The 21,352-nt window shown below is 42.8% G+C and overlaps 1 protein-coding gene across 2 annotated transcripts; it reads left to right on the forward strand.

Moving 5' to 3' along the window:
• The first annotated feature begins 718 nt into the window (after positions 1-718).
• det1 (DET1 partner of COP1 E3 ubiquitin ligase) lies at positions 719-16,139 on the forward strand. 2 transcript variants are annotated; one of them, XM_072278137.1, is made up of 6 exons: positions 719-840; positions 2,666-2,918; positions 4,308-5,424; positions 9,642-9,832; positions 12,804-12,995; positions 15,012-16,139. In XM_072278137.1, exons 3-6 carry the CDS (start codon positions 4,339-4,341, stop codon positions 15,199-15,201), a joined length of 1,659 nt encoding a protein of 552 aa, XP_072134238.1. In that variant the 5' UTR covers positions 719-840; positions 2,666-2,918; positions 4,308-4,338; the 3' UTR covers positions 15,202-16,139. The 2 variants fall into 2 exon arrangements, with proteins under 2 accessions (XP_072134238.1, XP_072134237.1); XM_072278136.1 differs by lacking the exon at positions 2,666-2,918.
• The last annotated feature ends 5,213 nt before the right edge of the window (positions 16,140-21,352 follow it).

Genomic DNA, 21,352 nt, shown 5'->3' on the forward strand with positions numbered 1-21,352 from the left:
TCACAGCAAGAATCTGCAGAAGAACTGTGGCATGTTCTCCACGATGCCTGGAACAACCTACCAGCCAATCTCCCTCACCCCCATAAAACTGCACAACAGTTTACCTAAGAGAATTGATGCAGTTTTAAAGGCAAAGGGCGGTCACATCAAATATTGATTTATTTTTTTTTACAGTTTACTGTTCTTTATAGTATTGTTTTTGATATTTAGAAACTTTTCATTTCATTATTTTTGAAAGCATGTTTGCTTTACAGTATCTTTTTGTGCCTGGACTTTTGCACAGTCAGTACCGTACCATTTGACAGTGAGAACAGAGCAGATAGACAACAAAGGCCACATGCTGGCCGTTAAGTGTGTTCGATTTCAAATTTCCTTCAATTCTGTTGCATCTCCAGAGATGCTTCCTGACCTGAAGTTTGGAACCGCTTCCCCTCGTTTGGAAGTAAAGCTCTCCCTGCGGGGCCGGGAGAGGATCATGCAGGCGAATGCTCCCCCTACTGGCAGAGAGGGAACAGTGCAGGCTAAAACCCCTAGCAGGTAACGCTCTCCCTACAGGCTGAGTGGAACGCGGAATTATAAGGAGTGTGATTGAAAACCTTGCACGCCCCGGCTTCTATAAATTCATAGCTACTGAGATAGTCTCACGTTAAATGACGGGGAGGAGGCGGAATGATGACCCCGTTCCGCTCGACCATAGGACGCAAAGCAGTGTGGGATAGGCTGCTGGTCCGCCGGCTGACAGTGATGCAATGTGGGATAGGGTGCTGGTCCGCCGGCCGAGAGCAGGGAGTGCTGGACTATGGAGTAGACCGCTGTTGCGCTGGGTAAACGCCGGCGGGGGTGAGTGTGACCCACGGATTAGTTGAGCAGCCGGGCTGTGAACAGGAGCCTAGGCTCCTGGTACTGCGGTTCATGCTGGAGTCGGAGCGCCTGGCTACCCCTGGCAATGGGGCCCGGCTTGCCCCTGTGAACGGGCCAAACGCGTCTGGCGTTAGGGTCTCTTGTCTGTGACCATGATGATACCTGAACTGGACACCAGTATTTAGTCATCATTCTGAAAGCGAACATGCTGGCACGGCGGGTATTTAGGAGGGCAAATAGTTTAAAACAGGCAACGTTGGAAACATTCAGAGGCGTTCTAGCTAATACTGTGTTGTTTTATTGGAAGAGTATTCGAATGCAAGAATGCAGGAACAATTCCGTGAGGTCTTTGGAGAGACCATGCCTGGACTATTGTGCATACCTTTGCTGCTTGTAATTATGGAGGGAGTGCATGAAAGATTCATTACTGTTTTGTGGGTTGGTGGGTTTGGCATAGGAGGAAAGATCGAATTGACAGTTCCTGTAAAGTGTGAAAGAGTGAAACATGATTTCATAATTATACAGCACGGAAAAGGGCGCTTTTTGTTGACTTGTAGTCTCATTTCCCTAGCCCATATTCCTCTGAACCTTACCTATCCATGCATCTGACTAAATATCTTTTTAACTGTACTGCCTTTACCAATTCCTCTGGCAGCTCACTTCATGTATCCTCTGCCTTCCAAGTGGACAACTTTCAATATTTTCCCCCTCATGTTTTTAAAACAAACATACAAAATTATTGGACAGCTTCACATGATGGATGGTGGGAGACTCCCTTGGCTTAGTAGTCTAGTAAAAGGTGCCACAATCTCAAAATAAAGGGTAGGTCATTTAGTACTGACATACAGCAAAACCTCTTCACTTAGAGCAGGGGTACTCGGCATTTAAAAAAAAGGGGGATCCCTGACTTAGATGGCAGTGAACCTTTGGAATTTAACATCTCGTGCAACTGTGGAGGTTCAGAATCAGATTTTTTACACTGATTTTTTTTTTAAATGTAGAGATACAGCACAGTAAAAGGCCCTTCCTGTTGTTTGGCAGCTGCAGTACAGTGCCATATATAAAAATGACTGAGTTATAATGAGCTATATAAAAATAAGTAGTGCCAAAAATAGACCATAATAATACAATAACCTGATGGCAGAGGGGAAGAAGCTGTTCCGGAAACATTGAGTGTGCATCAGGCTCCTGCACCTTCTCTCTGGCAGTAAAATTTAATGTCAGATTGTAACTTTTTGCTCAGGATCAGTGGTCAGGCTTGCATGAACACAACCAATGGCTATAATCGAAACAAGAACAACATTCTTGGACTGGAAGCCAAATGCCAACTCCCTAGACAGATATTAGTCTGAAACCGCCTGATTTGTGTCTCTGAGCTGACAATTGATGGCTTGACTGTGGGGTTGAATTTGCCTACCCACCTGTCAATAAACTGACAGGAATGGGAACTGCTGGCTTTACACCTTGCCCATAATCCCTACTATTGCAAGAAATAGAGGGGAGAACTACACAGGCTATACCTCCTAAATTAAAAAAAAACCAAGGATTCACTCAAACTTCTCATATTCTGCCCAAGGTTAATTTAAAGCCGTGAATTATAAAATAAAACCGAAAGAAAGAATTCATCAGAGTCTCAACTCTGTATTCATAACTGTGTCATATTTTGTGCTTCCAATCACACTGATTATTCATGCTTTAAATGCTTATCATACGTTGTGTTTGTTACTAAGGTGGATCGGGGGGGAACCTCCCTTACCAGCAGAAGTGGTAGATGTGGGTTTTATTGATTTTTATTGATTGATAGGTGCAGCGCACAGCAACGAGCCACACTGCCCAGCAGCCCACCTATTTAACCCCAGCCTAATTGCAGAACAACTTACAATGACCAATTAACCTACCAGCCGGTATGTCTTTAGACTGGGAGGAATCCAGATACCCAGAGGAAACCCACATGCTCACGGGGAGAACGTGCAAACTCCCTGCAGACGGCACTGGAATTGAAGTCTGAAATCCTACATCCTGAGCCGCAATGGTGTCCCGCTAACAGAGAAGTTTGGGTAGGTACATGGATGAGAGAGGTACGAGGCGGCTATGGTTTGGGTGCAGGTAGATTGGACTGGGCAGAAAACGAGATTGGCACAGACTAGATAGGTTGAAGTGTCTGTTTCTGTGCTGTGATACTCTTTGACTCCAAGTAGTATAATATTGTGTAAGGTGTTGTTGTGCAATGTCCTTAGCCGTTCCTCCATTTGCATTTCTAGTAACCTGAAGTGGTCATGTACGTGCATAGTGAGACTCCCTATAGGGTGATTTAAGTCTGGCAAGTGGAAAGCTAGGAATTTCCTGATTTCCAGCAAAGTCTTCTGAGAAAGCTATTGAGTTGTCAATGTTAACCTACATTTCTCTTCAGAAACCAATCCACTGCAGGTATAATTATTAATATCAGCTGTACAAATCTACAGTTTAGCTGGATGTGGAACAAAGGATTAAAATGATAAATATCCTGTTCTGGACAGGAAGCAATGAGTTGCTTCTTAAGCCACTTGGCATAGAATGTTGTACAATCACTTCCATAACTGCTGCTGCAAGTGTTAGCTCTGTTTTACAGTTCAGTACAATATTCAGAAGTCTGCAACAGTCAGCATAATTTCAGTTAACCTCAGTAAGAATGTTAAGAATGAAGTTTGTGCGTTAGGCCATCATTCAGATGTAATGTTTTACTAGCCCCCTCCACTGCCATGTTGATAGTAAATGCATCTCATATTCTGCCTGTCTGATGGTACGAATGTCAAAATTCTCAAACTTGTGTTAACTATTCCCTCTCTGTTCTTCATCCCACCCCACTTCCCTTCTGATCCACATGGCCCCCACCCCCTCCTTCTCCCCATCACCCTCACACTCCTTCCACTGGTTTCCCTCTCCTCCCTCCCTTTTTTCCCCAAGCTTTGGCCTCACTACTTCTGTCGGATTATATCATCTTCAGCCCTTTGACACTTCCACAAACCAGCTTCTGACATCATTCCCACCCTCCCACCTCTCTCGCCAGCCCTTTACCTCTCTCACCGGGATCTACCTATCACCTGTCAGCTCTTGCTCTACCTTTTTCTTGCTAGCTATTTCCCCTCTGTCTTTCACTTCAGCTGGACGGTCTTGACCTGAAACGTAGACTGTCCATTTCCATCCACAGGCGCTGCCTGGCCTGCTGAGCTTCTCCAGTGTTTTGTATGTTGCTCCAAGATCTGTGCAGTTACTTGTACCTCTCTAGTTCAGGGACTGCGAACCTTGTTTACAGTATGCTGTGGACCAGTACCGTTAAGCAAGGGGTCAGTGGATCCCAGGTTGGGAACCCCTGCACTAGATTGTAACGCTATTGCTTTTGACACGTGTCTAAATTCCCAACTCAGTGAAGGACTGACTCTGACTGCTGTTCAATCGTCTCTATGCAGCTGCACGGAGAACACGTGGTGATGGCTGAGAATGGATGATGATGACCCAACCATCAAGCCTCGGCGAATTGAGAATCAGAATGTAGTTTTCCGTCTGGAGCGGCGGAGGATCCATTTGGGCAGGCCAGGTGCTCACTGGTACATGGTACGATGCCTGCACCAGAACGTGTTTCCCAACTTCACTGTTGTCAATGTAGAAAAACCTCCGTGCTTCCTGCGCAAGTTTTCTCCTGATGGCCGCTACTTCATTGCATTCTCGCTGGACCAGACCTCGTTGGAAATCTACGAGTATCAGGGCTGCCAGGCAGCCGAGGACCTCCTGCAGGGGCACGATGGGGAGATCATGGTGAATGGCACGGGTGACTTGCAGTCTGCGAACATCCGCGGCAAGCTCTTCGAGCGCTTCTTTGTCCTGCTGCACGTCACGAGCGTGGCATCGAATGGCGAGCACCTGAACCGTGAGTGCAGTTTGTTCACGGACGACTGCCGTTACGTCATTGTTGGGTCTGCTGCTTACCTTCCGGAAGAACCCCATCCTCTGTTTTTCGAGGTTTATCGAAACAACGAGTCAGTTACGCCGAACCCTCGCTCTCCGTTAGAAGATTACTCTCTGCACATCATTGACCTGCACACGGGGAGTCTCTGTGATACGAGGTCCTTCAAGTGCGACAAGATCATTCTCTCCCACAACCAAGGGCTCTACCTGTATAAAAACATCTTGGCCATTCTCTCTGTACAGCATCAGACAATCCACGTGTTCCAGGTTACACCAGAAGGGACTTTCATTGATGTCCGAACCATTGGACGCTTCTGCTACGAAGATGACCTGCTTACCATCTCAGCTGTGTATCCTGAGGTGCAGGGTGACGTGCAAAACGCCACCTCCCGTCCCTTTAAGGAGAAGACTCTGAACTCTCTGAAGCACCGGCTGCTGGTGTACCTGTGGCAAAGGGCAGAGCACGATGGTAGTGCTGCAGCCAAGCGTAGATTCTTCAAGTATTTTGACCAGCTGCAGCAACTGCGTATGTGGAAGATGCAGCTTCTGGATGAGAACCATCTCTTGATTAAGTACACGAGCGAGGATGTGGTGACACTTCGGGTCACTGACCCCTCTCAGGTATGGAGCGGCCTAGTCCGATGAATGGGTTACAGCCCAAACCAATCATGGGACTTGCAATGATCAGTAAAAACTTACTGAATTTTTTTTTTTTTTTAGTGCTCATCTGAAAGACCAAATCAAGATTAGGGTTTTCTGGTGAAACGTTTGCATTGTTGGGATGGAGAGCAGGGAAAGGAGGCCAGGTCCTGCTTCAAAGACCACTTTCTTTTTTAGGACAATCATCCCAGGTGTATGTAAGCACATAATAAAAAGTACAACTTTAGCAGTATTGATCAACAGGGATATCGTGGACTCTATTGTTTAATGTTAGGATTAAGGGTCCAATTTATTTCAAAAGTGCCAGAATTTACGGTCCTTTTGGATCTTTTCCTATGGTAAATGGAAGTTGTTAATTCAAATGCCAAAAATTGAGCTCAATATTCTTCATTGTAAGTACCCGTGTAATTAAATATTCAGAATTCTTCAGTCAAGCACTCATTCATTTGATAGGGAGAGCAATGTCTTAATGTCAGATTCTAAAAGGAAAGCATGAGATGTGTGGAAATGAAAGTAGTTCAGTCAAAATCTTAAGGATAGAGTCAACAGCTAGCACCAGGGTGAAAATGGCTAAAATGAGAGGATGTAATTTTAACGTGATTGGAGGAAAGTATAGCGGGATGTCAGAGGTGGGTGTTTTGCAGAATGATGGGTGCTTGGAATATGTACCTGGGGTGGTGATAGAGGCAGATACATTAGGGTCATTTAAGAATCTCTTCGATAGGCGTATGGAAGTAAAACGGAGGGCTATGCAGGAAGGAAGGGTTAGAATGATCTTGGAGTAGGTTAAAAGGGTGGCTCAACATTGTGGGACAAAAGGCCTGTACTCTGCTGTTCTAAGATTTGTTCCTACGGGGGTTAACTTTCCTCTGGATTTGTCTGGTGATATCCCCAGTGGGTGGCACTCTGGCACTGCTCCAGAGACCCAGGCTTAACTACAGCTGTGTGTGTGGAGTTGGCACACTCTCTCCTTAACTGCATGTGTTTCCTCCAGATGGTCTTATTTCCTTCCATGTCCCACGGATGTGTGCATGTCCGTAGGTTCAATGGCCATTGTCAATTTCTCCTCTTGTTCTGGTGAGAGTAGAATCTTGGAAGAGTTGATGATAATTTGGGGATGTAGGATTAGTGCAAATGGGTGGTTAACTGTTAGCATAGACATGGTGGGTGAAAGGACGCATTTGCATGCTAGATTCTCTGATTAGATGGGCCAAAGGGCCTGTTTCTGTGCTGTAATGTTCTAACAATGCTGAGTTAGTTAATCCCCATCAGGTTAGAACATGAATGAACTACTTGGAAGATAAAATCAACATGGCTTTGAGTTTGAAACATTTGATTGATGTTCGATTTCTTTTTTTTAAACATTTCATGACTGATAGTCTTAATGTGATGCTCAGTTCTGACATTAGTGGTTAACCTAGCAATTTAGACCTCACCAGTACTGTCATCACACATGGTTTCTTGAAGTGGATCTTTCTATTTCTGGGGCTACGTCCACACTACACCGGATAATTTTGAAAACAAAGCTTTTTCTCTTTGTTTTGACCCTCTGTCCACATTGAAATGGTGTTTTCATCCCCCTGAAACAGTGTTTTCATCGCCCGAAAACGGAGCTTTTCTAAAACACTCTCCAGAGTGTGTAAATTTAAAAACGATTGTTGCGCATTGTAGTGTGGACGGGGTAAACAGAGATTTAAAAATGCTGTCATGACAACACCACAACAATAATGCTTTTTCTGCTTCTGCTTGGTACTGCGCTAGCACTGCCGTACGGCTGTTATAACGCGCAGTCGGTGTGAACGGCGTGAGAGTTAAATTGTAAAGTGAGCTTTTTTGACTATTTAAAACGCTGTCATGACGTGCCGGAACAGATGGCGGTAGCGCGGCATTTCATTGTTTTCTTGAACGCAATTCCCCACACAACCTCACAATTTCAGAACAGACGGCAACGAGACTGAAGCCAGAAGAGTTAGAAACGTACTCACCAAATACTTTGACCCATAGCTTACTGAATAAATAAGTATACTCACTTTGCCCTGTTTTCTGTCCTTGCTTGTATGAAGGTGGTTTACCTATTTACGCAAGTACTTCTCTGACAATAGATGTGTAACAGCCTAATGTAACATTGTATGGAAATGCAAGATAACGCTGATGCAGACATGTTTTATACATTTAACAAGGTGCTTTATTAATGCAACAGAGTTAGTCAGTTTTTCAATGTTCGTCGTCAGCCGGGTCATAATGTCCTTAAACTTCCTGTCGGTTGCCTCCATACGCTCCAGTATTTGTTGTTTTTTCAGTTTTAAGTCCTCCTGCGCGAGAGCCAACAGCAATTCCTTTAAAGTTTTTCTAGTCTGTAACTGGACAAACGCGCACCAAGTATATTGTTTCCTCTTCGCTTGTTTTCTATGTGTCCTGCGTATGCCCAGTAGGAGGAGATTTGCCCAAATATCCGTTCTAATGTGGACGGAGATATTTTGAAAAACGCTTGGTGTGGACACCTGTCGTTTTTACTCGAAACCTGCGTTTTCAAAATTATCCGGTCAAGTGTGGATGTAGCCTAAGTTGTGAGCACTGAAATCTAGCCTGTTACTCCAGTGCAATACCAAGGTAGTGCAGAGTTCTTGCCGGGGGTGGGGGGGGGAGAGGGGGTATTGCATTTAAGGCAAGATGTTAAATCAAGACATATTCTGCCCCCTTGGATACATGTAAAAAATGCCATTGCCCTATTTTAAGGAGCAGAGTAGTTATTTCTTTGTGTTCTACCAATATTTGTCCGTTGTTGTCATTACCTAAGTGAGATTGTCTTATTATTGCCATGTATGCTTACCCTATTATTGCAATTTTGTTTGTGGGAACTTGCTGCACACAAATTGACCGTTGCAAAGTGATTTGTGACATTATGTGGTTATGATGGATGGAAGCATTTTTGCCACTTCTGGATCACCATCTTCATGGTTGTTATTACAAGCCCCAAATCTGTCCAAGCTCTTAAACATTTGTCTTGTGTCCCATGTTAATTTTCCTTGTTGTCTACTGCAGTAAATTTAAAATTCATTGCTTTCTTTCAAATGCACCATCTTCTGCAAATTACCTGTTTGAGTTTTCTTTTAGCATCTTTGGTCTTGGCAGCTTTGGTTATTGTCTTAATTTCTCTTTTTATTTAATATATTTCCAGCACACTTTCTGCTACTAAAAATCTCCAAAGTTGCCTGTGCACATACACTTTCCACTCTTTCTGGGTTCATCCCAGCATTCACCTCTAATACCTTGGCTTATCTTCTTTGCAATATGTATATTCAATTGTGATGAGAGGTCATCAAGCTGAAACATTAAAATGATTTCTGTTTCCACAGATGCTACGGAAGTTTCCGTTTTTTTTTACACATTGATTTTATAATATTTCTTAAGACATAAAGGAGACCATTTAGCCCTTTTTATCCATGAATTTCCCATAAATCCCATTCCTCCAATTATTTTTCAGTAACCTGTTCTGCCTTTCATAACTCCTGATTCCTGTTCCACCCAATACTCAAGGGGCAATTTACATTACCCAACTTTCTGATCCTGGAGGAATCCCGAGTAACCAGGGGAAACCCACATAATAGGGAGGATGTGTAAACTCCGCGGTTGCAGCCAAGGTCGATATTGAACCCAGCTGCCTAGACCTGTGAGAAAATATTCTTGTTGGTATCCTGTTGACACTGATCTTCATGTTCGTATAAGATGGGCTCCTGGGGGAGGAGAAATACATTTTAAAAAGGGATTTGAAATTAGTTTCAAATGGTTGAGACTCTTCCCTACCATCCTGCCTCCTCTGTCTATTGTACACAAAATTCATCAAGAAGCAAATGCCATTGAGCTGTTTCCCTGCCGCCCCCCCCCCCCCAAACCTTCGATGCTAAAGTTTCCTTCAGACACCAATCTACATAAATAAGCACAAGAGATTCTGCAGATGCTGGAAATCTTGAGCAATGCACACAAAATGCTGGAGGGGATCCTCAGCAGGTTCTCGGCCCAAGGCGTCAACTGTCTATTCTCCTCCATCGATGCTGCCTGCCTTGCTGAGTTCCTCTAGCATTTTGTGTGTAATGATCTGCATAAGTAATTGATCGCGAATGCTCATGCATTTGTATTAATTTTTCCTTTGCGTGCATTATTTCCTCTGCTGCTTGCAGCCGTCATTCTTTGTCGTTTACAACATGGTTACCACTCGGGTTCTGGCTGTGTTTGAGAACACTTGTGATGAACTTCTGCAGCTGTTTGAAAATTTCTGTGACCTTTATCGAAATGCAACACTGCATAGTGAAGCGGTCCAGTTTCCATGCTCTGCATCCAGTAGTAACTTTGCCAGACAAATCCAGAGGAGGTGAGTGATCCTTCTGTTATCCTCTCTTTCACTTCCTGACCGCACCCTTTGGCTAAAGAAAATCTTAACAGAATGCATTGAAAGTTCAGGGTCGAAAATGTACAAATTCACTGCAGGGTGATGTTTCTCAAATGACTTCCGATGAGTGAAAATTGAAAGTGTAAGAAATTTGAAACTGAGTCACAAGATGGCAGAACCTTTAATGAGTTGGCATAATTAAGAAGTTAACAGAAAAGCATGTTGTCTTTCTGTGTATTACACTTTCATTTCTTTTAGTATGTTATCAACAGAGTAGAAAAATGCAAACTAGTGGATCTACTTTTGGCTTATTACTGTCACATATACCATTAGACAGTGAAAAGCTTGCCTTCCTCACTGCTTGTACAGATCAGATCTTTACACAGTGGTTTGAGCTAGAATAAGGTAAAACAGTAACAATGCAGAGTAAAGTGTAAAAGCTATTGAAAAAGTGCAGTGTAGGTAAATGATAAAACGCAAGATCAAAATTAACTGTGAGGCCAAGAGTTCATCTTAATGTACAAGAGCTCCATTCAAGCGTCTGATAACAGTGGGATAGAAGCTGTCCTTTAGGCTGGTGGTATGTGCTCTCAGGCATTTCTATCTTTTGCCTGATGATGTGCATTGATAAAAATTGGTACAAGTCAATGGGGACATTTAATATATTTGTCACTCTTCTATACAGTTTTGTAGCATTAACAAACCTGGATAGCAATAATATTTAAACACGAGGAAATCTGCAGATGCTGGAATTTCAAGCAACACACATAAAAGTTGCTGGTGAACGCAGCAGGCCAGGCAGCACCTCTAGGAAGAGGTACAGTCGACATTTCGGGCTGAGACCCTTCGTCAGGACTAACTGAAAGAAGAGATAGTAAGAGATTTAAGAGGGGGAGGGGGAGATCCAAAATGATAGGAGAAGACAGGAGGGGGAGGGATGGAGCCAAGAGCTGGACAGTTGATTGGCAAAAGGGATATGAGAGGATCAGGGGACAGGAGGCCTCGGGAGAAAGAAAAGGGGGAGGGGGGGAAGCCCAGAGGATGGGCAAGGGGTATAGTGAGAGGGACAGAGGGAGGAAAAGGAGAGAGAGAAAAAGAATGTGTATATAAATAACGGATGGGGTACGAGGGGGAGGTGGGGCATTAACGGAAGTTTGAGAAGTCAATGTTCATGCCATCAGGTTGGAAGCTACCCAGACAGAATATAAGGTGTTATTCCTACAACCTGAGTGTGGCTTCATCTTTACAGTAGAGGAGGCCGTGGATAGACATATCAGAATGGGAATGGGATGTGGAATTAAGAATGTGTGGCCACTGGGAGATCCTGCTTTCTCTGGCGGACAGAGCGTAGGTGTTCAGCGAAACGATCTCCCAGTCTGCGTCGGGTCTCGCCAATGTATAGAAGGCCGCATCGGGAGCACCGGACGCAGTATATCACCCCAGCCGACTCACAGGTGAAGTGTCGCCTCACCTGGGAGGACTGTCTGGGGCCCTGAATTGTAGTGAGGGAGGAAGTGTAAGGGCATGTGCAGCACTTGTTCCGCTTACAAGGATACAAGTGCTACACATGCCCTTACACTTCCTCCCTCACTACCATTCAGGACCCCAGACAGTCCTTCCAGGTGAGGCGACACTTCACCTGTGAGTCGGCTGGGGTGATATACTGCGTCCGGTGCTCCCGATGCGGCCTTCTATACATTGGCGAGACCCGACGCAGACTGGGAGATCGTTTCGCTGAACACCTACGCTCTGTCCGCCAGAGAAAGCAGGATCTCCCAGTGGCGACACATTTTAATTGCACATCCGATTCCCATTCTGATATGTCTATCCACGGCCGCCTCTACTGTAAAGGTGAAGCCACACTCAGGTTGGAGAAACAACACCTTATATTCCGTCTGGGTAGCCTCCAACCTGATGGCACAAACATTGACTTCTCAAACTTCCGCTAATGCCCCATCTCCCCCTCGTACCCCATCCGTTATTTATTTATATACACACATTCTTTTTCTCTCTCTCCTTTTCCTCCCTCTGTCCCTCTCGCTATACCCCTTGCCCATCATCTGGGCTTTTCTTCCCCCCCCCTTCTCCCGAGGTCTCCTGTCCCCAATCCTCTCATATCCCTTTTGCCAATCACCTGTCCAGCTCTTGGCTCCATCCCTTCCCCTCCTGTCTTCTCCTATCATTTTGGATCTCCCCCTCCCCCTCCCACTTTCAAATCTCTTACTATCTCTTCTTTCAGTTAGTCCTGACGAAGGGTCTTGGCCCGAAACTTCGACTGTACCTCTTCCTAGAGATGCTGCCTGGCCTGCTGCGTTCACCAGCAGCTTTTATGTGTGTTACCGATAATATTGTGTCTTTTCCATTAGCAAGATTTGTGAATAGCTGAAGGATTAATACCGAACCTGTGGAAGCTTTCCCGTAACAGTTTGGATGTGAAGGGGTGGCTAGAGTCAGCAATGTCCTACAGTGAAACTTGAGGGCAACGGTAATTGCAATCTATAGTTCTGAACTGAAAGCTGTCAGAGTATACCATGTTTGTGTGATCAATTGTGATCAGTGCTGAGTACCACTTGGTTGAATCAATCTGAGGCATTTGCTACCAGAATGTAATTTCTAAAGAATACACTGTATAAGAAGCCTTTTGAAATGTAACAAGGAGCTGTGTTTTTTTTTCTTTCACTCCCTCCCTTCACATTTCACGCTATTGTAAACTGTAGTCTTGCTTGTTATTTTGATTAGCTGTTGTGAGAGTCTGGTGGTCAACCTTGAGGATGTGGAACTACCAGCTTCTCAGCGGCAGAGAGTTCATGTACACGTATAAGAATTCAGTGTTTTGTGCTCAATACAGTTTAAATCAGTTCGGAAAGGAACCAAGAAGTTCGTCACCCAGCGCAGGCTTTATTCAAACTGCAGCCTTGATTCTAACCCGTGAAACCTTGTTCTTTATTGTCAGGTTTAAAGACACTATCGTGAACGCTAAATATGGGGGTCACACTGAAGCAGTGAGGCGACTTCTCGGGCAGCTACCCATCAGTGCACAATCCTACAGCAGCAGTCCGTACCTGGATCTCTCACTCTTTAGCTACGATGACAAGTGGGTCTCAGTCATGGAGAGGCCTAAGACTTGTGGAGATCACCCTATCAGGTAAAGTAATTGGTTACCTTTGGGTTAAGGGGTAAACAAGCAGCTTAATTGATACGTTCTGATTCAAGTATTTAATCAGGGGTACCAATGTAAATCCATAATCTGTTTACAGATGGTCGTACAAGAAACTTGTACCTGTCTCTCTGAACGAACATTTGAGGCCTGTGGCAGATCAGCCATAATTGTATTGAATTTAGAGGCTAGATGGTCACTTCCTGCTCATATTTTTGTTCTACCCACATATTCATTCACTCATTGAAAAGGTTTTGGAAACTTAGAGTCTTGTGTTGTACAGTGCAGAAACGGGCTCTTTGGCTCACCACATCTATGCCGACAGCCTGCCCACGTACACTCTCCCATTTACCTGCTTTAAGTCAGTGTCCTTCTGTGCTTTGCCCAGTCGGGTGTCGATCTAAATGTTTCTTAAGCATAATAGTTGTAACTTTTTCCTCTTCTTCCTCCTGCCCCCCCCTCCCCCCCAACACTTTCCAGAAATCAACCACTCTCTGTTTTTAAAAGAAAAATCTCTCAGGATCTCCTTTAAAGCTACTCACTTTCACTTTAAACCTTTGCCCTCTTGTTTTGATAGCAACGTAAAGTACCATGGGGACAAAGATTTTGTCTATACCCTTTCTATGCTCCTCAAATTTTTTGTCTAACGGGTTATTTCACAGCCGCCTTTGCTTCAGGAAAACAATATTTCAAAGTTTTCTATTCAAAAATAGATAATATAGATTTGGCTGCAATTACTTTAGATGAAGTTTGCATCCTTTGTTCCTTTAGATTTCTACAGGTGCTTCTGCAATAGCTGATCAGCTTTTGACATCCAGTTCCATAAATTAAGCTGCCCTTCCCTTAATTTCTGTGATTGTTTTTCACACTAAGCTTAGCCCGTAAGATATATTTATCTTGGCTAACTTGTCGAATATAGAACATTACCTCACAGTGCAGGCCTTTCAGAGTACGATGCTGTGCCAACTTTTAACCTGCTCCAAGATTAATCCAACCCTTCCCTCCCACATAGCCCTCCATTTTTCTATCATCTGTATGTCTATCTAAAAGTCTCTTAAATGTTGCTAATGTATCTGCCTCTAACTTCACCACTAGCAATGCACTCTACGCACTCACTACTCTCTGTATATAAAAATATATATGTACTTGCCTCTGTCGTCCCAACTATATTTTTCTCCTTTGTATTATCCATTTCCACTCTGGTGGAAAAAGTCTCTGGCTGTCCACTTGATCTATGCCCCTTATCATCTTGTACACTTTTGTCAAGTCCTAAATACAAGAGATTCTGCAGGTGCTGGAAATCCAGAGCAGCACACACAAAATGATGGGGGAACTTAGCAGATTAGGCAGCGTTTACATGGAAGCACAGTAACATGGTGGTTAGCACACGCTTTACAGTACCAGCAACCCGGGTTCTTTTCCTGCTGCTTTCTGTGAGGAGTTTATACGCTCTCCCTGTGACCGTGTGGGTTTCCTCCCGGTACTCTGGTTTGCATCTACAGTCCAAAGATGTACCAGTTGGTAGGTTAATTGGTTATTGTAAATTGCCCTGTGATTAGGATAATATTAAATCAGGGGATTGATGGGCAGCATGTCTTGAAGAGCCAGAAGGGTCTATCCCGTGCTGTATCTCAATAAATAAAAAAAATTCCATGGACACTGCCTGACCTGCTGAGTACCCTATCAAATCCTATCCCATTCTTATTGATGTACACACTTTTGCACCTTTTCCTGTGTGTTACCAGTAGAGAGAGGAAGCCCTGAAGTCTGCTCTCTAACCCCAAGAGAGAGGTAGAAACTGCGTGATGGAGGTAAGTTAATTCAACATAGATGAGAGGAGGAGACCAGGGCTTTCTGGTTGATACCTCCGTGTCTTGCCCTCTTTTTCCAACTCTATACCACAGCTTCATTTGTTGGGAAACTCTTGAGTATAACAGAATAGTCTTTGTACTGTTAACTTGTTGGAGTTAAAGTTTACAAAATAACTTTTTTTTTCTGTTTTAGATTTTATGCTCGGGACTCGGGTCTACTTAAATTTAAAATCCAAGCAGGGCTGCTGGGACGGCCAATCAATCACACGGTGCGACGCCTTGTAGCTTTCACCTTTCATCCTTTCGAACCATTTGCCATATCAGTGCAAAGGACCAATGCAGAATATGTGGTTAGTTTCCACATGCGCCACACATGTGTGTAAAGACCATGTAACACAAGAAACATTGTACTTCTTAGTTGTGCTTGTACTTGTGGAGCCCCATGAAGAGATCCAAATAAAACCCTGCGACAACCAAAGGCAGAGAGATTTGAAGAAATGCAATCAAAGGCAGCCACTCCTAGATTCAGTATTCCAGTCCGTCTTTGAGACCTAATCCGTTGAAAGACGAGGAACTTCAAATGGATGGCCAACTCAGCTGAAAATGAATTTCGTGCAACCATAATTTGTTTGCAGTTTATTGCTAAAACAACGTGGACTCAATCATTGAATAGTTAGCTGCCTGGTTTGAAAATATAGTATATGCTATAAACTTGATTAATTATTATTTTGGAGATAGTAAGTCCCATTTTAAATTGAAAGGTATGCATCAATGAGCCTCTTGATAGTCCATGGCTCACAGGGGAGGGGATGGTGCTGAGCATCTGGAATTGCTCATGTTATTAATAATAAAAGCATAGATTGCTGAAAGTATAAACCGGCATTAATGCTTGCAGAATACAGAAAAATCATATTTAAACACTTTCATTGGAATCGTGGAATCATTAGGTAGATTCTCTCCAAATTATAACCTGCCTTTTTTTTTCAGTAGTTTTTAGTTATACTCCTGAACTGATTATTATTTTTTTTAAATGAAATTAGATACAAAGTACCATTGCCAAGAAATGTATCCCTGGTTGAGATTGCTAAACTAGCTGTATCTGAGTGTTTGTACCCTGATCCTAAACTTATTCCATTGATTTTGTTATGACCAGGGATGAATTTCTGGGTGTATGTTTTCCTTTATATTTCACCAGTGATGTGGAATTATTAGACCAGATTTAATTTTGTATGGAGAATTTCTTGGTACAATGCAACTGCTTTCATTTTGGTCTTGTATACAAGAATTAAAGTATTATGAATTACAAATTTTACAAATGGAATATTGCATGGACTTTGAATTTTTTCTTCTGACTGCTATATTTTATAAACACCTTTTTACGTATGGACATCACATCTACTTGATCAATAAAATTTTTCAAGAATGATATTTGGCTATCTTTGAATTTATTTAAGCTCTACTCATAGTCATTTACAATATAGAGGTTTTCTAGATGCACTTTAGGATGGTGCACAAACACATATGTACACAGGGTCACACATGGAACAAGAACTGAAGCCATTGGATTGTAAGTTCATTGCTCCTCAAGTTTCTGTTGCTGTAATGGAAAATTGACTGCCCATTCTCTCAGTAAATGTTTAGTGTATCAGCCACTACACTTCAGAAGTACTTAATTTACTTCAGGGAGCTGATTATTGACTTCAGGAAGAGGAAACCAGAGATCCTTGAGCCAGTTCTTATCGGGGGATCAAAGGTGGAGAGTGTCAGCAACTTCAAATTCCTTGGTGTTATCATTTCAGAGGACCCCTCCTGTGCCCACCACCAAAGTGCAACTACGAAGAAAGCACCTCAGTGCCTCTATTTCCTTTGGAAGTTTGTGAAGATTTGGCATGACATCTTGCACCTTGACAAACTTCTATTGATGTGCAGTGGAGAGTATATTCACTGGTTGCATCACAGCATGGTATGGAAACACCAAAGCCCTTGAATGGAAAATCCTACAAAATGTAATGGATACAACCCAGTCCATCACAGGTAATCCGTCCCTCCATTGAGCACCACCTACACAAGAGCTGTCGTGGGAAAGCAGCATCCATCATCAAGGACCCCCACCACCCAGGTAATGCTCTCTTCTCACTGCTGGAAGAAGTTACAGGAGCTTCAGGGCTCACACTTCAGAAACAATTATTACTCCTCAACATTCAGGATCTTGAACCAGTGGGGATAGTTTCATTCAACTTCACTTGCTTTATCATTGAAATGTTCCCAAAAACTTATGGGCTCACTTTCAAGGACTCTTCGTCTTATTTTCTTGATACTTATTGCTTATTATTATTACTTACTCTTGTATTTGCAGTTTGTCTCTTTGCCCTGTTGAGTGTGGGATTTTACTGATTCCATTATGGTTCTTGAATTTACTGAGTATGGCTGCAAGAAAATGAATCTTTGGGTTGTATGTGGTGACGTATGTACATTGATAATAAATATACTTTAAACTTTGAACTTGGGGACATTCTGAAGAAATGAAATGTACTGTATAAATGCAAGTAAATTATTTCTGCTTCAGAGTTATTGAGCTCCATCAAATCACTTGGAGAATTAAACCTGTTCGAACCATATCAGTAGCAATCATGTGAAGTATGAGTGGGATTATCAAATTTATTCCATATTGGTTTTGTTCTTTGGTTCATGTGTATTTCTGTAATATTAACTGTCTTATGTTGTGTATGACCTTTACAAAGGTTAAATAGATCAGGTACAATCTTACTTAGAAGTAAATTAATAAAGTTACTCCTTGGAGTTAAGTGTTACTGTGGAATAGTTTCAAGTTGAAGGAGGCTAAGAGGAACTTTCAGACTATTCTAAAATGACTTGCAGCGGACTGAAAAGTTTGAGCATATAGATATTAAGAAAGAGGATGTGCTGGAGCTTTTGGAAAGCATCAAGTTGGATAAGTCACTGGGACCAGACCAGGTGTACCCCAGGGTACTGTGGGAGGCAAGGGAGGAGATTGCTGAGCCTCTTGTGATGATCTTTGCATCGTCAATGGGGATGGGAGAGGTTCCAGAGGATTGGAGAGTTGCAGATGTTATTCCCTGATTCAAGAAAGGGACTAGAGATAGCCCAGGAAATTATAGACCAGTGAGACTTACTTCAGTGGTTGGTAAGTTGATGGAAAAGTTCCTGAGAGGCAGGATTTATGAACATTTGGAGAGGCATAATATGATTAGGAATAGTCAGCATAGCTTTGACAAAGGCAGGTTGTGCCTTACCTGCCTGATGGAATTTTTTTGAGGATGTGACTAAACACATTGTTGAGGGTAGAGCAGTAGATGTAGTGTATATGGATTTCAGCAAGGCATTTGATAAGGTATCCCATACAAGGCGTATTGAGAAAGTAAGGTGGCATGGGATCCAAGGGGACATTGCTTTGTGGATCCAGAATTGGCTTGCCCACAGAAGGTAAAGAGTGGTTGTAGATTGGTCATATTCTGCATGGAGGGTGGTGTCCAGTGGTGTGCCTCGGGGATCTGTTCTGTGACCCTTACTCTTCGTGATTTTTATAAATGACCTGGATGAAGTAGTGGAAGGGTGGGTTAGTAAATTTGCTGATGGCACAAAGGTTGGGGGTGTTGTGAATGGTCTGGAGGGCTCTCAGAAGTTACAGCGGGACATCGATAGGATGCAAAACTGGGCTGAGAAGTGGCAGATGGAGTTCAACCCAGATAAGTGTGAGGTGGTTCATTTTGGTAGGTCAAATATGATGGCAGAATATAGATTTAATGGCAAGACTCTTGGCAGTGTGGAGGATCAGAGGGATCTTGGGGTCCAAATCCATAGGACACTCAAAGATGCTACGCAGGTTGACTCTGTGATTAAGAAGGCATATGGTGCATTGGCCTTCATCAATCGGGGAATTGAGTTTGGGAGCTGAGAGGTAATGTTGCAGCTATACAGGACCCCGGTCAAACCCCATTTGGAGTACTGTGCTCAGTTCTGGTTGCCTCACTACAGGAAGGACATGGAAACTATAGAAAGGGATTTACAGAGGAGATTTACAAGGATGTTGCTTGGATTGGGGAGCATGCCTTATGAGGTTAGGTTGAGTGAACTGGGCCTTTTCTCCTTAGAGTGACACAGGATGAGAGGTGACCCGATAGAAGGTGTATAAGATGATGAGAGGCATTGATCTTGTGGATAGTCAGAGGCTTTTTCCCAGGGCTGAAATGGCTAACACAAGAAGGCACAGTTTTAAGGTGCTTGGAAGTAGGTACAGAGGAGATGTTAGGGCTAAGTTTTTAACGCAGAGAGTGGTGAGTGCATGGAATGGGCTGCCGGCGACAGTGGTGGAGGCAGATACAATAGGGTCTTTTAAGAGATTCCTGGATAGGTACATGGAGCTTATAAAAATAAAGGGCTATGGGTAACCCTAGGTAATTTCTACAGTAAGGACATGTTCGCTCAGCTTTGTGGGCTAAAGGGCCTGTATTGTGCTGTAGGGTTTCTATGTTTCTAAGTAATGCCATATGCTTCATGACTGCATTTCAATGAATGATTACAACATCTGCTCTGGGTTAGCTGGTGGTGTAGTGGAAACAGTACTGGACTTCGAGGCAGGTGGTCCTCGGCTTGAATCCGGCTGGGCCCCAAACTGGGCAGCAGAAGAAAGACCTGGCAATCTACTTCCGTAAGTTGCCACAAAAAGCCTATGGACTACACTATCATTCGAGGATGATGACTTGGCAGCACTCAACAACAAAGCCCTCTGACTCACCCTGTTTATGCCAATCACGAATACCAAATTAAACTAATCACATTTGCTTGCATGTGATTCATATCCCTCCATTCCCTGCATATTTATATGCCTATCTGAATGCCTCAAACTCCACTACTGTGTCTGCTTACACCCTCTTACACCCCTGTGCCTGGGAGTGCATTCCAGCCCACTCTGTGGACATCGTCTTAAAATCCTCTCTTCCCCCACACCCACTACCTTAAAGACCAACTTATGCCCTCACATATTTCACAATTCTTATCTGTAAAAAGAGGAAAAAAAGACTGTCATCATAACTTTATAAACTGCTGTCTCTTAGTTTCTGAGACTCAAGATAAAACAAAGCAAGTTTGTCCAAACTCCTGGAGCCACCACTCACTATTCCAGGCAGTATCCTGATGAATCTCTTCTGCACCCCCTCTAAACCTTCAGCTGCCTTCCTATAATGCATGTAGTACTCTTAAATTCGGCCTAACTTTTATAGAACCGCAACATGACTTCCTGACTTTTGTACCCAATGTCCTGGGTGATGAAGGCAAGCATGCCATATACCTTCTTTACAGCCCAGCAAAACCTCATGTTCTAATTTAGTTCTATAATTTTGTCATCCACAAAATATGTACATCGTTTCTGTAATCACAGGAGTAGCCAGCACCAAGAAACTGCTGAGATTATCCCCCAAATTTGATAATTTCATACCTTTATCAATAATTTATTGAATTACATTAACTTCTATCATAAGGAGGCCATCTGGCATTCCATGTCAGCATTCCTTTATAAAATTTATCTCACTGTTGTCTTGGGCAGTCTTGTGTGTGAGGTATTAAACTTGCTTGTATCCTTTAACAACAGCCTGCTTTTTCCTGTGACTTTATTATTTACATTATTTTGAATTTTTAGGTCTTTATGCTTTTGAGTTTTCGTCTACAAAATATAGTTTGTGTGCGTCATGGCAAAGCTGTGAAAAATACTTATGCAACAGCAGTTTTTTTTCCCTGTGAGGAGTTAAGATTGACAAAAAGCTGTGTTCTGCTGACAGGCATAATAGAATCTAATGACCTGAGTGACTAGCTGGACTCATCTTCTCCTTTCAGAATTGAGTATAGCCTACTAATTGCTGCTGTCTTGGCAACCCAGAGTAGTGTAATGGAGATTGTTGAAATAATTTGTTTGCTTCAGATTCATCCTCCTCTGTTATTGTAATAAAACAGGAAATTGGCAGAAATAACCAGCACCTGAAATAAGAGAAGACAGGGCAATATTTCAAAAAGAGATTTGTCATCTGAAAATGTCCACTTAATTTTTCCAGATGGAAACAAAGCTGAGTATTCACAGGACACTCGATTTACAATATACACCTATTTCAAATCAAATCTTTTCACCTTCTCAGTTTGTTCCATACTCTGTAAGATGGCGTCATTTTGTACTAGTCCAAAATTATTATTAAAGTAGGTATTAGTCACCATATACTACCCTGATATTCATTTTCTTGCAGGTATTCACAGTAGAACAAAGAAATATAATGAAAGACTACCCACAAAGAGTGTCAAACAACCAATGTACGAAAGAACACAAACTACAAATCCAATAAATAAATAAAATTATAGTCAGAAACAGATTATCATTATACACTGTGTTGTATGATGTGGGCAATCATGGTCTTCCATCTGTCTTGTAATGTCTTAATAAGCTCTTCAGAACCTTTGCCTGTCCATCTCTTGCAATTAAATTAATTTCAAGATTGCACTGTTTAGGGGAAT

The sequence above is a fragment of the Mobula birostris genome, chromosome 14, assembly GCF_030028105.1.
Source record: "Mobula birostris isolate sMobBir1 chromosome 14, sMobBir1.hap1, whole genome shotgun sequence".
Lineage (NCBI taxonomy): Eukaryota > Metazoa > Chordata > Chondrichthyes > Myliobatiformes > Myliobatidae > Mobula > Mobula birostris.